General features: G+C 37.0%; 1 protein-coding gene and 1 pseudogene across 1 annotated transcript in view; one reads left to right on the forward strand and one right to left on the reverse strand.

Moving 5' to 3' along the window:
• The window catches only part of LOC107680155 (cellular retinoic acid-binding protein 1), a 13,405-nt gene extending 7,127 nt beyond the window's left edge, over positions 1-6,278 (forward strand). The window contains exons 3-4 of the mRNA XM_016475938.1: positions 3,243-3,356; positions 6,009-6,278. Coding sequence (XP_016331424.1) covers positions 3,243-3,356; positions 6,009-6,059 — 165 coding nt within the window. The 3' untranslated portion in view covers positions 6,060-6,278. The remainder of the gene's footprint in view (positions 1-3,242; positions 3,357-6,008) is intronic.
• Positions 6,279-14,705: 8,427 nt separating this feature from the next.
• Positions 14,706-16,758, reverse strand: part of LOC107680140 (paired amphipathic helix protein Sin3a-like) — a 21,975-nt pseudogene continuing 19,922 nt past the window's right edge.

Here is a 16,758-nt window from a genome sequence, read left to right on the forward strand (position 1 = left end):
CCCCCCCCCCCCCCTCCTTAGTTACTATTGCTACATCCGACAAGCCATGCCGCTCTCATGCCACACATCATGTTCTAACACAGTCAAAACGAAATGAAACAATGAAACAAAGTCTCAGCTTACAAACATTGTCATTTTTAAGAAATTCAAACAATAAATACTGCAGGTTTTGGGCTCTTTAATGTGTCGTGACAGATCGCTAGCTCCTCAGTTCAAGCGGCACATGAATGATCATCTCTTCCTCTTTACTAGTTATAGCACGAAATAAACATCAGATGGTATCTTGTTTCAACCGCAAAAATACGTCAACACACACCTTTTTTCAAATTCAAGTCCACCGACTTACGCACTGTCTTGTCTGGTTTGTGTGTCAGAGAAAATGGTAGATTCGCCATTATGATTGGTCAGACAGTATGGGCTCTGACACAGCCCAATATCTTTTTGGAATTTTCAGTGTGAACACACTACTCACACATATTCTATAAAACAACAGAGAATAGTGTATAAGTAGGTGAACTGAGATGCACCTGTTTGTTGTGTTTGCGCACTTCGCTTCTCAAATCTCGCTGCACACGCTCTGAGAGTGTGCGCGTGTGAGAGAAAATGTCTTCTTATAAAAATAAAACATTTAAGCCCTTTATTTACCTCAGTTGCCCTGTCGTCATTGGGGAACAGAGACGTTAGCAGGCAGGGGACTCGAAGTAATCCAGCCGATCTCAGGACCGGTTGCTATAGAGACAGACCACTCACCTGCCACAGGGCAGAAGGCTGAGACTAAATGATCGTCAGTGAGAGAGACGGAGAGAAAAGATGGGTGGCCATGCTAATCAACCCCTGGAGCTTTTGGTTTTTGGGAGAACAGAGACTATTCTACTGTTATTTTCTTTCATTTCAACTTATATTATTATTCTTTATTTTTACTTTGTTATTTTATTGTTCAGACTCTCCTTGTCTAAGCTGCAGATGCTTTGACAATGCAATTGTACAGTCTTGGTATTTGTCATGCGAGGAAAGCACATTAAACTGAGACAGAGAGAGGGAAGAGAGAGGCTCTTTCTTCGAGGGATTTTATGATTTAGTTGCCTACACATACATTTACATCATGCATTTGGCAGATGCTTGTATCCAAAGCTATTTACAGTGCATTTTAAAAGTACATCTGATCATCACATGCATTTAAAATTGCAAGAGGGTTAAAAAAAAATTCCAGTTTTCGGATGCATTACACTGAAATATCACCCACAATACATCCCACAGTCATCACAACCACCATAGACAATGATATTCAGATTAGCTGTCCATCAATATAGGATTTTCAGTGCCAGATTAAACTTTTACTTTAGTTAAACAGCAGTGGATATTTTTTAATTGTGTTTTACTCTGTGTCCTGGTTAATGCACTGAGCTTAGATTGTAAATGAAGATGCTTGTGTGTGTGTCTCTGTTGTCAGAGTTTTTGTTAGTCTGAGCAAGACGAATGAGTGTGTCAGGATGCTGTACACCGTCTCATTTTAAAGGGATTTTAGAACAAGCTGCATAAATTAGTTTAAAGACGGTGCCTGGGGCCAGAGAGAGAGAGAGAGAGGCAGGCACAGAGAGGTGATATGAACGGAGTCTGATTGCTGATGCTGTTTTGCTGCAGTCCTCTGACACTGTTCATTTATCTGGGCCCTCCACACACATCCAAATAAGCAAATTTACTGAGTTATCTCTATGAGGACATACAGTACCATTGACTTCTAAAGTTTCATATTTTATATTTATAAATAAAATATTCATTTAGAGGATATTTATATTTTCTGTATTTATTAATAAAGTCAAATTATATATGCTGTTATTTATAATACATTTATATGTGACCCTGGACCACAAAACCAGTCATAAGGGTCCATTTTTTTTGTAATTGAGATTTATACATCATCTGAAAGCTGAATAAATAAGCTTTCCATTGATGTATGGTTTGTTAGGATTGGAGAATATTTGGCCGAGATACAAATATTTGAAAATCTGGAATCTGAGGGTGCAAAAAAATCTAAATATTGAGAAAAATCGCCTATAAATTGTCCAATTGAAGTTCTTAGCAATGCATATTACTAAACAAAGATTAAGTTTTTATATATTTACAGTAGGAAATTTACTAAATGTCTTCATGGAACATGATCTTTACTTAATATCCTAATGATTTTTGGCATAAAAGAAAAATCGATAATTTTGACACATACACTGTATTTTTGGCTATTGCTACAAATATACCCCAGCGACTTAAGACTGGTTTGTGCTCCAGGGTCACATATTATATGTTTATATTTATTAGTAAATATGTGTATTATGTGCAATAAACTACAATGAAAAAAATTGGTGTTTAGGATTTTACAATTTTCACTCAAAAATTGCTAGTTTATTGAAGCAGAAAGACTGAAATGGTATTTTCTTGTTCTCTTTTTACAGTGTATATTTATATTATAAATGTAAAATTTCATTTAATTCTACTTTTTAGAACAAAAAAAGTAATTTTATGTACAAATTGTTTTTTCCAAACTATATAACGATAATTAAATTTAAAATGCAGAAATTCATAATTGACACACACACAAAAACAACAACCCTGTACTAAATGTCTGAGTAAAATCCTAGGCATGCACCCTTTATAATCTGAGAAAAAAAAAAAAAGAAAAGAAAAAAAGTGCTTAGGGCCTGGGACTGTCAGGCTCCAAAATGCCAAAAGGTATGTCCGATTCATGAATGAATCGCATTCTTTTGAGTCAAATCAGTGAATCGGTTGATCGATGAATCACTGAGTCAATGAGTTGAATTTGAGAACCGGATCAGATTGATTGAATGATCGGAAGATGGAATCATTTTACAGCCTTTCTCCTTCATTCTAATCTTTACACTAATCTTTATTTGAGTCATTTCGTTCATTTGAACAGATTCAAATGTCACATTTTCAATACCCACATTTCCCATACCCATTACACAATCTTTGATCATATTCCAAAGTAGAAAATCATTTTAATGCAGCAAAAGATAAATGATGAGAAACACAAATGATTAGCTCACCTTTCAAGTCTTTCATACATTTGTCACATGCCGCAATAATGAATTGTTCAAGAATTGACACAACACTAACTGATTTTCGAATGAATCATTCAGGTTTTGCAGCAGCTAACAGATCAGTGGATGTATAGATTGCGTTTTAATGATCAAATTTACAGATAATAACAAAGAAATTTTGGTCTGTAGAGTTTGGCCACGTGGGAGACAGAGAATAAAATCTACTGCAAACAGACGCTGGTGGATCAAGACGGACCCATTACATACTGGAGTAGAGAGCTGCGTGGAGACGAACTGATCCTGGTGAGAGACACACAAACACACACACCATATCATCGCTAAGACTTCTTCTACAAGACTTCTTCATTTCGCTTCATTTAAATAGCAACTTTCTGAGCCACTTTGCTAACTCACAGCTTTGTCTGCTATTTTGGAGATTGTAAAGGCAAAGGATGTTTCTGGTGTTCACTTCTCCAGACAGGAGGGGCTGGATGAATTTACAGCCTCCACGGCCGAACACGGCAGCGTTCATATGAGAGATCACTGTGATCATATTTTATGACTTCAGACAGGAAACAGCCTATGGATTTATTTCCATATAGCTTAACATTAAGACAGAGAGAGAGAGAGAGAGAGAGAGAGAGAGAGACAGTGGATGTGAGATGTTTAATGGAGCAGATCGATCTGAGAGGAAGAGAGCAGCTCACAGGCTGATTTTCTCACTTCTGTCTCATGTGACTTTGCACTCTGGGTGTCCTTCACATAAAGGTTTGGCCACAAAAAGGGTACAAAACAGGGAATGAACATATGTTTTGTTTTTGTACAAGTTCTGTACACTCTAAACCCCTAATTTGTGATTTTGTTATTTCCTAAAAAAATAAATCGAGGACTTATTTAAAAAAACATCAGTGGAATAAACTTATGTACTTATCGTCTTACAATAGCTTTGGTAACAGGGCTGAATGGTTGAGCTTGACAAATGTATTCTACACTACAATGTGTGTAAAAACTGATTGATTGTTTTGCACTTGTCCCAGACTTTCAATCATAAAATTTTAACAACCCATCTTAAAATTATTACATTATACTATTAAAAATTATTTTACATGTATAATAGTAATTATTATACACTACATTCAAAAGTTTCAATAAAAAAATGGTTCAATAAAAAAAATCAATACATTAATAATAGATGGATTAAAGGATGCATTAAATTGATCAAAAGTGACAATAGACATTTATAATGTTCCAAAAATGTTCTTTTGAACTTTCTGTTCAAAGAATTCTGAAAAGAATGTATCATGGTTTCTACAAAGGTATGAAGCAGCACAACTGCTTTTGATATTGATAATAATGAGAAATGTATTTGTTGAGCAGCAAATCAGCATATTAAAAAGATTTCTGAAAGCTCATGCGACACTGAAAATTAAACTTTCCAATCTCAGGAATAAATTGAATTTTAAAATACATTAAAATATAAAACATTAATTTTAAATTGTAATAATATTTCGCAATATTACTGTTTTTTTTCTGTATTTTATTCAAATAAATACTGCCTTGGTGAGCATAAGGTACTTCTTTCAAAAAACATTTAAAAATCTTACTAACCACGATTTAAAGGGGTCATATGATGCAATTTCAAGTTTTCCTTTCTCTTTGGAGTGTTACAAGCTGTTTGTGAATAGATAAGATCCCTAAAGTTGCAAAGACTAAAGTCTCAAACCCAAAGAGATATTCTTTATAAAAGTTAAGACTCGTTCACGCCCTCCTAAAACACCTCGTTTAAATATGCCCCCACATATCTACGTCACGATGTGGGAAGATTTGCATAACGCCGCCCAAATGTTCACGCAAAGAAGGCGGAACTTTTATTCTCGCTGTAGTATTGTTGCCGTTGCCGCCGCCACCGCCATGTCGAGGAGACGCTGTGTGTTTCGTTGTGAAAGCGAAACTACTTTCTTTGGCCTTCCAAAAGAGGGTACGACTAGAAAAGACAACCAAAATATTCAGATGTGTGCAGCGCATTTTACGGAGGACGAGGACTGTTAGAGTAGCCTACAATGCAGGTGTTCTGACAAATAATGCTCACTCACAGCCTGTAAGTACGTTTTCATATTTAAAGAATTGTAGTGTATGTAAGTGAAATAATATTTTTGCATAATTTTAATTAAGAAAATTGCTTCTGTTTAAGATACACGAAATGGTTGCTATGAAATAAGCCTTAGAAAAACAAAAGAGTCGGCCATTTTATTTCTAAAATGTTTAAAATGTCATTTCACCACATAATGCTTTCAAACACAATACGTAATGTGTGAAATGTTCATGTCATTGAGAAAAAAAAAAACTCTTCTATGATGGATGTCCACTGTTGGACATTATCAGAAGAAACGTTCAATAAGCTTGTGAGAGTGTGAAGAGAGTTTATTTTCTAAAAGTCCACAGGGCCAAAAGTGCTAATAGTTGATGAAACACCCATATGTGAGCCTTGATCCAAATTCAACAATAAAATAAGAGCGTCATGAATCGGTTCCAGGACAGGCGCTCCTGACGGCTGACCCCTGAGAACAAATGTCAGACGCTTATTCAGGCTGAACACAGGAATGTGAAGGACTGTCCAAAACATATGCAGGTCTGACCCAAATCAGAACCGCTCACTTTAAATCTGAAAGTCAGGCCACTTGACATTTCTCACGGTTTGCTAAGTGAATTCAGAGCTCGATGTCTGGAGAACAACAATCCCAGAATGCAGCACTGATTGTCTTTGGCGTTTCCCTGCGAATCTAGGACACATTTCCATAAGATGAATGTGCTTCCTTTAGTTTAGTCCAAAATAAAGCACAAAAGGGATTACGGACAGTTCCGATTGTCTTTATTTCATAAACACAACATAATGGAGGTTAACTGCAAGACGCTCTGCTTCAAGCAGATTTCTTTGTTCCTTTCTCTCATTTTCAGATCTTTGGGGCCGACGACGTGGTGTGCACAAGGATTTACATGCGAGAATGAGGAGAAGTGGAGACAGTGACCATGAAAAACGCAACCAAACAGCCCTGCATCCCAAGAAACCTTCTATCTAGAAAAACCAGAACCCTTCTTTACATGTCAGGCAGTGAACATGCATCCGTGCAGTGCATTGTGGGATTTCATTCTGTTTGTTTCTCTCTTTGTCCGTTTCTGACACAGATATGTGTATTGCAAACAAAAACCGTAATAAAAATGGAAACGAATATCAGTGGTTCTCTCTCTGTCATATTTTTTGAAGAGCTACTTAAAGGTTTCAGAATTAAAAAGGTGTGATGTCATAGAATCTTTTCAAGTTCCAATAAGAACCTTTGATTCTTTAGAAAACCATCATGTACTGGTGCTTTAAAGAAGCTAGAAACCAAAACGCTGATCTGTAGAGCCTATCAAGAACCTCCAAAGATCAACTCAAGAATCCAATGTAGTAAAAACAGAAGATGGTTCATTGCTGAACTAATGAGTCTTCTGCAGAGAGACAGTTGTTCTGTCATTAGACAGACTCTGGCCCACAGTCAGATTTGGGCGGGTGGCAGACGCAGATAAGCAGCAGACGCTTCCACCCTTTAAGGGACGTGATGCTGAAGTGAGTGATCAGATTTAGCTGGTTGTGTGAATTTCACTAAACAGAACGGAAATCCAAATGCAAAGACAAAGAGGCGATTTTAAACCCTAAATCCAGACAAAGGGATGCCAAACACACAGTCTACACTGAGAGCGGGCGATGCAGCATAACAAAACTAGAATACTACACACGATGATCAACAAAGCTGTCTACACTGCAAACAGGCGATACAATAAATGTGAAGGCTCGCATTATAAGCTGGTTGTGTGAATTTCACTAAACAGAACGGAAATCCAAACGCAAAGACAAAGACGTGGATTTTAAACCCTAAATCCAGACAAAGGGATGCCAAACACACAGTCTACACTGAAAGCGGGCGATGCAGCACAACAAAACTAGAATACTACACACGATGATCAACAAAGCTGTCTACACTGCAAACAGGCGATACAATAAATGTGAAGGCTCGCATTATAATTAACGACGTTTTTAACTTGCGCACTTGTACAATAAAACTAGAGGACTTGTGATGATCTTGTGATGAAGCTTTCTACACTTCAAACAGAAAATGAAAGACAGACAGACAGACACAGACAGACGGACGCATGGATAGGACGAGTGTGTGGGAGAGATGGAGCTGTTTTGGCCTGTGGCTGCAGTGAGATTAAAGCTGATGGATGAGGCAATCCATCACTGCGATGAGAAACACAGGATACTCTCCTCATCTTCCTCTCTGTCTCGCTCTTCGCAAACTGTGACGACAATACAAAACAGAGCCAAAGAGTATGTGCACATTTTCAGATAGTGCTGCTGATATTGTGTGTGCGCGCGGCCCTCACATGACGAGAAAACCATAGACTAACTACCACATAGGCAGTTTAGTGTGTAGTTTTACGTGGCCAGATTTTAACTTTTGACTGAAAGAAAGCCTGGACTTCACTGCTGCTTATTCTGGCTCAGAACGGTCCACTCACACAGAAAGAGTTCATCTGACTGACACAGGCGACCAACCACATTTTAATTTTTTTTTTTTGATGCTGTTTAGGGGTGTAGTTATATATATATATATACAGTGGGTACGGAAAGTATTCAGACCCCCTTAAATTTTTCACTCTTTGTGGTATAGAATAGGGATGGTCATTATTTGTCTGTATTCGAATATTTGGGCTCATAAAAAAACGAATAGCCTATTCGAATATTCGTAAATGACGTTTATCGAGAAATCAAGCTTTTGACACCATTTCTGAACAAGCTTATGATTAGGTATTATACACAACAATGTTCTACAACAACATTACGTTCTCAAGGCCTCAAGGTTTTCTTTTAGTTGAAAACATGTGTAAACAAAAAACAACAACATATAAATGGCCTATATAAAGAACACAAGCATTCAAGCTCAAGCAGAGCAAACGGGGAAAATAAAGCAGACCGTGCCAATTACATACACTCGAGTCGGCCTATATTTATCCTGTTTATATTGTTCCGCGTGTTAATGTTGAGAAAAACAATAATATCCACATACTCGGGTGAAAGTTGGCTCCTCAGTCTTATAACAATAAGAACGTGCGCAGACACAGACGTTCCAGAGACACAAAGATAACTGTCTGCAAAGCAAAGTTTCTTACAGCGCTGTGTGTTTTCTGTTCTTAAACCACACTCCCTTCAGAAAACTTAAAGGAAGCACGTCTCAAGATCATTTGGCTGTCAGATTAGCTCTCTTCTCGGCTCACTCAGGTACAGCTGCGCTTACCTGCAGCCATGAATGCAGTGATGGACAGCTGTCTTTCCTCAGCCCACTGCTGTTTGGATTTCATGTGATTTCTCATTGTGGTGGTGATATTATGATAACTCAGTTTCACGGATTCATTTGATCAAAAGTACTTCCATTTGTAAAATCATTTAGTAAGATACTTTTGATCAAAGTAATTCCAAACTTCGCGAGGCAGACGACGACATTCTGTGATCAAATACAATCAACTTGACACGCTCCACAGCGCCACCCACTGCATTTAGTTAAAACTGACTTTTAGTTTGCTTGCTTATATTTATAATGGATTCCCTGCTTTAACTGCCAGCAAAGCAACATAGTAAAATTCGAATAGTGTTTATATTTCTCGAATAATAATTATATATCGAATAATCGAATTTGTGCACACCCCTAGTATAGAAAAGAATCATCCCCCTTTAAAATAATCACATTTTGTTGCTTTGCAGCCGAAATGAAGATGATTTACTCAGTGCACCTTATAAAATCCAAGTGAAAGTTATAACACTAACTAACAAAAACAGAATCACTGACTTGGAAAAAGGATCACCCCCTTGTGTCAGTATTTTGTTGAATCACCTTTTGCTTTAATTACAGCCTTTAGTCTGTTGGGATTTGTCTCTACTAACTTTGCACATCTAGACGTTGCAATATTTGCAATATTTCACTTGGATGTTATAAGTTGCACTGAATAAATACAGCTGGAAAAAACAAAAACTGTGTCAGTCTTCATTTCAGGCTGCAAAGCAACAAAATGTGATTATTTTAAAGGGGGTGATTCTTTTCTATACCCACTGTGTGTGTAGGCTATATATATATAGCTAGCTAGCTAGCTAGCTAGATAGATATCATCTTTTGTGTTTGTGTTTTTGTTAACAAATAGGCCTACATTTGTACAGGTTTGGACCAATATGAGGGTGAGTAAATGACAGATTGTTCATTTTTGGATGAACTATAGGCCTACCTTTAATCAAAAATGAACATGTTTCATTTACAATTTTTGTATCTGTCCGTAGAAACGTTAACAGCTACAAAAAGCCTTTTGTTCTGGCAACACTCCTGCTCAACCAATAAAAAACCCTGAATGTTCAACTCGGTTCCCACTTTTAATATAAACGTCTCAGGAAGTCCTGACTTGATTGTTGCAGCCGTTCCGCGCGTCTTTGCCTTTGCTTTGGCTCAGCTCTGAAGTGCTGAATCACTGTCACCAACAAACAAACCCCAAGACACGAACCACAAGACATCAAACGCCGAGGAACGATTAGTCTTCCTGCCACCGGGCTGCCAGGAGCTAAAAGCTGCTCTTTCAACACGCCGTTTCACAAAACCGAACAACGCAACCTCCCAAACCGGCGGTTGCCAGGCCCTCCTCACATCGCCCTGATTTCTGACCCGCTACACCGCGGAAGAATGCGTTCGTCCACAATAAACACACTCAGAAAGCCCGGGCCACCGCGCAAATGTGCGCCGTTATGTTAATTTGATGAGGGCTTTGGTTCCGACGCTGCTCTCCGCGCTGAAAGAGCTCATTGTTGGGAACGATCAGCAGACGGGGGCTTTGAGAAACACTGCGCGCTCTATGAGCTCAGACAGGGGTTCCCTGCAGCCCTCCAGATCTTCCGAGGGGCCCGCAGGGGCCAAAACGAGGCTAGCGCCGCTGTGAACTGAAACAATTAGAACTCATCTGTTGTTTGAAGTGAATCTAAGGGAGTTAATGAGAAGATTTTACGTGTTCATTTGGTGTTTGATGCTCAAGCTATGCAGAATGGATTTCTCCGCATCCAAATTTGCATACTATCCATCCTAAATACCCTGCATAACCAGCGTTAGCATGGCCCTGTTAGCCCCTGCTGATAATGTAACAACAACACGTGTAAGAAAAATATTAACAAAAATAGTGCAAATACCCTTGATGCATCCCAAATCACAGTAGGTCTAGACAAGGAGTTTGTAAAGATTATTTTCTAAATAATAATGGCAATGACAATAGTATTAATAAAAATAAAAATAATACAAAAATTCTGCAATAGCCTACCGAAGTTGCAATAGATAGTTTTAAAGGTATGACATTTTTATTATCAGCTAGTAATTTTAGTGCTTCAACTTAGTTAGCTGCCAAGGTACCATAACTAAATGTTCTTTTATTTGTTTATTTATATTTATTTTAATATATTTATTATATACATGATTTAATATATAATTATTTTTATATATTTATTTTATTATATTTTATTTCATTAATGCAATTGTTGTAACAGATGGTTTTAAATGTACGAAAGGACAGTATGCGTTAAATTTTAAGGTAGGCTAAATAATTTTAGATGCATCTCATGCAATTTTAGTATTATTCATATGCCGTTAGTTTTTATTAATATTTTGAATTAGCTTTTATTTTTATATTTTCAGTTTTCATTTTAATTTTTAGTTGCTATGCATTTCATTTTTATTATTGTTGTTCTTTAAAATATTACTATTTAGGTTTAAAGGGATAGTTCTCCCAAAAATGAATATTCTGTTATTAAATACTCACCCTCATGTCGTTTCAAACCCGTAAGACCTTCGTTCATCTTCGGAACACAAATTCAGATATTTTTGATGGAATCTGAGAGCTGAAATGTTCCCAAGTCCAGAAACGTAGCAAGGAGATCTGTAAAATAATCCATGTGACATCAGGGGTTCATCCGCAATTATACGAAGCTACGAGAATACTTTTTGTGCGCAAAAAAAAACAAAAAAAAAACGACTTTTTTCAACAATTCGTCTCCTCCGCATCACCCTGGTGCCATTTTGGAGAATATCAGCTGGACTAAACAATGTATGCTGTTCTGTGTCAGCTGCATCACGCCGGATCTGTTTCCTACGTTGTTGTGATTTGATGTGAACGGAAACAGCGTATCCGTGTGACGCAGCTGACACAGAACAGCATACGCTGTTTACGTCCAGCGGATATTCTCCAAAATGGCACCAGGGTGATGCGGAGACGAATTGTTGAAAAAAGTCGGTTTTTTTTTCTTTTGCGCACAAAAAGTATTCCCGTAGCTTCGTATAATTGCGGATGAACCCATGATGTCACATGGACTATTTTACAGATCTCCTTGCTACGTTTCTGGACTTGGGAACATTTCAGTTGCATTGCTGTCTATGCAGGGTCAGATATGCAGGGTCAGACAGCTCTCAGATTCCATCAAAAATATCTTAATTTGTGTTCCGAAGATGAACGAAGGTCTTACGGGTTTGAAACGACATGAGGGTGAGTAATTAATGACAGAATTTTCATTTTTTGGTGAACTAACCCTTTAAAGATGCAATAGGTGATTGTCTTCAGAAACATTTTTTGTTATGCTGGTTGAAAGTCTCTTCACATCCCGATAGCAATCATTTAAATATAGCGCGGGAATTGGAAGATCGGATTTATATCCGTTTTGCGACGACACATTTATGTGGCCAAGTGTAAATGGAAACGTTTTAACAAATCAGATAGATATCCGATCAGCGAAAACGCATGAAATGACCAGGTGTAAACAGGCCCAAAGTCATACCGGTTTGGAATGTCATGAAGGTGAGTAAATGATAACAATTTTCATTTTTGTGTGAACTATCATTTTAACGTCAGTCAGTGACTTCCTGTCCCGCCAGAAAAATCAGCAAAGCAGACCAGACTTTATGACTATAAGTTTGGCTCTGCATGACTCAAGTTTATTTGACAGTTATATCAGCTTATAGAGATGCCAGATCAGACTAATGAAGGTTCCCTCGGTATCCGTCGTCTCTCTCCCACACACACCTCAGACAGCGCGGTCTGTCTCTCTCTCTCTCTCGTTAGCTCTCTGCAGGAGACGCAGCACCTGTCAGCCCAAGCGCCCGTCACAGACACACACAACAATCTGGGTCACTCTGACTGGGCAGAAGAAAAAGCACCATCCTTCACCTGTCCAAAACAATTCTGTCTAGTAACTAACATACACACACGGATCATTCCAGTCCTACAGAGTCAGATGGGGTCCGCTGAGAAAACATTCAGACTGGATGAATTATTTGACACCTTTCACTTCGAAAGATGACTGTTTTGCAGTCTGTCTACTTATCTGCTTATTCATTTTACCTCGCAAAACATCTTTATGTAAACACCAAATGCGATGTAAAATTATTGTCTTATTGATATGAATGCTGGTATAGATTCATAGTATTGCTAACAGACAGCTTTCTTCAGGCATTACAGATAAATCGTAGTAGATTAAAAAAAGTATAGGATACATTAATGGTTCATGTAAAAGTCTTGACTCAACAGAGAGAAAGAGAAAGACCATTTTTTGAATAGCATGCTACATTTTTGCAGTATGTAGTATGCATTCTGTGCGCACAATGCAAATATGTATGCCTAAAATACACACATGACCAAAATCTACAGAATACAACATGTATCCCACAATGCAATGTGCTCAACGTGATTTTACATTTCCATATCTGAATTAAGGTCACCCTCATGTATCTGACATTATACACAAAACTGATTTGTAAGATAACTAAACTAAAGTATGTGGCATGTTTACATATACTTATACATACATAGGCCTATTTATTTATTACAAACAAGGATAAAAAGGTTTTATATTTAGCACACCACATTTCTGGGTACAAATTTGTCCCCAAAGTATGGTTAATCGTAATCAGAATTATAGGCAGAGCTGGGTAGGTTACGCTACATACAAATTGTAGTCCGTTACTGATTCCAAATTACATGACAAAAATTGTAGTTAGTAATGTTATCCATTACATTACACATTTTAGGTAATATAATCAGACTACTTTTGATTACTTTTAGATTACTTTTGAACAAACTCATTTATCACATTGATTTAAATAGGACAATCTTGTACCATATTGATATATAAAAAAATTAAAAATATTAGAGTAAAAAAATATATTCCATTCGTTGTAATTAACAAGAAGTGCATTATACATTACATTATGTCAAGGTTTCCCAAACTAGGGTTCGTAAAGGAACTGCAGGGGGTTCGGGAGTTTAATGAAAAGCTAATAACTGATTAAATCATAATAATGTCAAATTAAAATAAACAGTTTAAAAATAGTCAAAATAAAAAACACACACACAAAAAAAAAAAGTATTTGTTTACCTGCATGTCATGTGACCTTTAACCAACGTCAGAGAACTGTGAACATGCAAATGTGATAATTATTAAAATATTTATTTTACAATCTCAGGGGTACTTCAAGTAAATATATTAGGTAAAAGAGGTTCAGATAACAAAAGTTTGTGAATGCCTGCATTACATGTAAATAAGAAATAACATCAATATGTGCATTTTAATGTGTTTGAAAGACAAAAACCTTCCAAAGACATAGTAATACATGGTTAATGCCGTGTTGAAACACTTCTTACCCCTGAAAATGAGTTTTGTAATCCAGTGGTCAAATGCTGTGTGGCCTCTCAGTTTTCTGTGTAATTCTAGCCACCTGACTAGTGACTGGACAGTTTGTGTGAAACTGGAGGACTTTCTGAATGTATATAAGCGGTAGGCTATTTGAGAAAGGAACATTTAAAAGATGAAAGAGGAATTAGCGAGAATCAACAAATTATCATTTATTGCTATTGCGTGAATAATATGTAATCAATAAAAAAGTAACTGTAGTCTGATTACGAGTATTTGAAAATGTAATTTAATCTAATTACAAGTACTTAATTTTTGGAATCTGATTACGTAATCCAGATTACATGTTAATCAGTTACTATCCAGCTCTGATTATAGGCATCATTATAACAACTGGCCATGAAGGCAGAGAACCACCTTCCTCTGTACAGAAACAACCCTGTAACCAGAGCATCAAATCTAAGAGGACCATCGCCTCCTGGTGGTCACAGATGACAACTACAGCCTGATCACCGAGAAAACATGACGCACTCAGAGCATATATATTCAGCAAATATACCACCCATTTTCGCAGAAAGTAAACAAGTCAAAAATAAGCCAGATGTTTATGCTACAAATGTAATTTTTATTCATTTAAATAATATGCAAATAAAGGGTCTATAATGATCCACAGAAAAGACATGCTTTGTGACTCATTTTTAAAATGTGTATATATATTTATATTTCGATTTGTCCAGCAGAAATCTATCCAGAGTGAAGACTGAAACCTCTGACAACGATAAAGAAGACCTTTACATTCAGAAGATCTGTGTCTGTTTGCCAGAGGACACGGCTGAAGGTCTATCCAAAATGGTCAGTGATAAAAGTGTACAGAAACGAGATCCATATTCAAACTTCAAAAATTAAAATGCTTCTTTTTTTTTCTTATAAAAACTTCCATTGCAAAAAGAAGAACCTGGATACATTTCTACTTTGCAAAATTAACATTTTTACTAATAAAAAAAAGAAAAAGAACAAAGACAAAATAGAAGACAACAGAAAACACACAAAAGGAAAAAGAAAACAAACCCCAACCTTAATAATCGACTCCCTTTGGTAAAAACGGTAATAAACCGTCCTGTCATCGTTTTCCATGTGCTTCTCGCTTTTTTCTCCCTAAACGCCACATTAACGCACTAAACGCAACACACGTCTGGCATAAAAAGGTCTGGTGATATTTACACTCTATTTACAAAACTGTTGAACTCTGAGTGTGTGTGTGTGTGTGTGATGCACAGGTCATGTCCACTGTAAGCTGGTGTACGGAGCAGAAATAAGTGTGTTTTCTGATTCATAACATGCCTTCACACAGGCCTTAGATCTTTATTGCTGTCGCATTTATATTTTTTGCCTATATTTTTAAGTAAAAACTGAATTTGTTCATTCTAATATTACAATGCTAAATTCGCACCTCAAATCTTTGTTCTCCGAAATGATGTGCAGAATAAATCTCTCGAAGTCACGTTAAAGTTAAGTGCACTTATCCCGAAACGCTTTTGTTTTGTTTTCATATAAAGTCCGATTCAGATTTTTCCACCACTTTTTCTCAGATCTGCTGCCTGTGAAGATTTAACTATTAAAAACCAGTGAACACACTCGACTGGCGTTCAAGAGATGCGCAAAATCCGATATATGTATCAGATCGGTGGGCTGGCCTACTGTACGAGCTGTGCTGATTGGTCCGGGCTGGGTTTGACTGACAGGTCTTCAACCCTGTGATTTTTGGCACTGGGTGACCTGCGTTTCCGCAGGAACAGCGAAGGAAAAACAAAAACACTTTTAAAAATCTCACGTCGCCGCTGAGCTCCGCCCCTCGCCGCTGATGTCACTGGCTCTTGTGGGGGCTGCCGTACTGGACTCTGTACTTATTAATGCGCTGGAAGTGAAGGGTCTCGGGGTCACAGGTGGTGGAGCAGGGCACCAGTCCCTCCCGCCCTTCTCCCATGAGCCACCTGCTGGTTTCAGCAGCCATGTCTCTGGTTACGTGCTCCTTCACCCAGCGCTGAGTCCAGGCGTGAAAGCGCTGGTGCAGACGTGTGCTCACTCGCTCGGGAGACTGAGAGAGAGAGAGAGAGAGAGAAAGAGAAAGAGCGCCAGAGCTGTGAGTCGCTGTGCTGAGGGACGAGTAAGGACTTTTCACATCAAGTACAAATTTGCAGCCACAATATTTTTAAAAATGCAAAAATTTGCTACAAGGTGAAACTTTCATTTTGTATTTATTTATTTATTTTTTAAATTCTGGAAGTAGCTTGGCAAAAACTCTAAAGTTTCAGATAGATGTCTATTTGTTGATTGAGATCATGAGTCGCTGTGCTGAGTGACAGGTAAGGACTTTTCGCATAGAGTACAAATTTTCGCAGCCACAATATTTTTAAAATGCAAAAATTTGCTATGCGGTGAAACTTTTTTTTTTTTTTTAATTCTGGGAAGTAGCTTGGCCAAAACTCATATAGATGTCTATCTGCTAATATTGCTATAATTTTTTTATTGAATTAAATAATACTATTAATTTAAATATTAAATCCTATCAATATCCTTATCCTTTTAATACTATTAATATAAATATTAATACTATTGGCGACAAAGGGAACAAATATTGCACAAATATAATTATATATTTATATAAATATATGTTACAATATAAAATATTATTATTATAAATATTAAATCATATTAATATACTATCCTTTTAATACCATAATATAAATAATAAAATTGGCCAAAATGGCAACAAACAATCAGAGGAAACAAATCAGAGGTTGTATTATTGAACAATATGTAACTGCAGTTTCATACTAATAATTTTTGCATATTTAAATATATAAATGAGATGTTAGACTTTGGTTCTTTGGTAAAACATGTAACCTAACTGCAACCAATATACAATGTGGTATAAAAAAAAAAAGAGGGGGGGGACAGGGAAGTTAT

The sequence above is a fragment of the Sinocyclocheilus anshuiensis genome, unplaced genomic scaffold, assembly GCF_001515605.1.
Source record: "Sinocyclocheilus anshuiensis isolate Anshui unplaced genomic scaffold, SAMN03320099.WGS_v1.1 scaffold376, whole genome shotgun sequence".
Taxonomy (NCBI): domain Eukaryota; kingdom Metazoa; phylum Chordata; class Actinopteri; order Cypriniformes; family Cyprinidae; genus Sinocyclocheilus; species Sinocyclocheilus anshuiensis.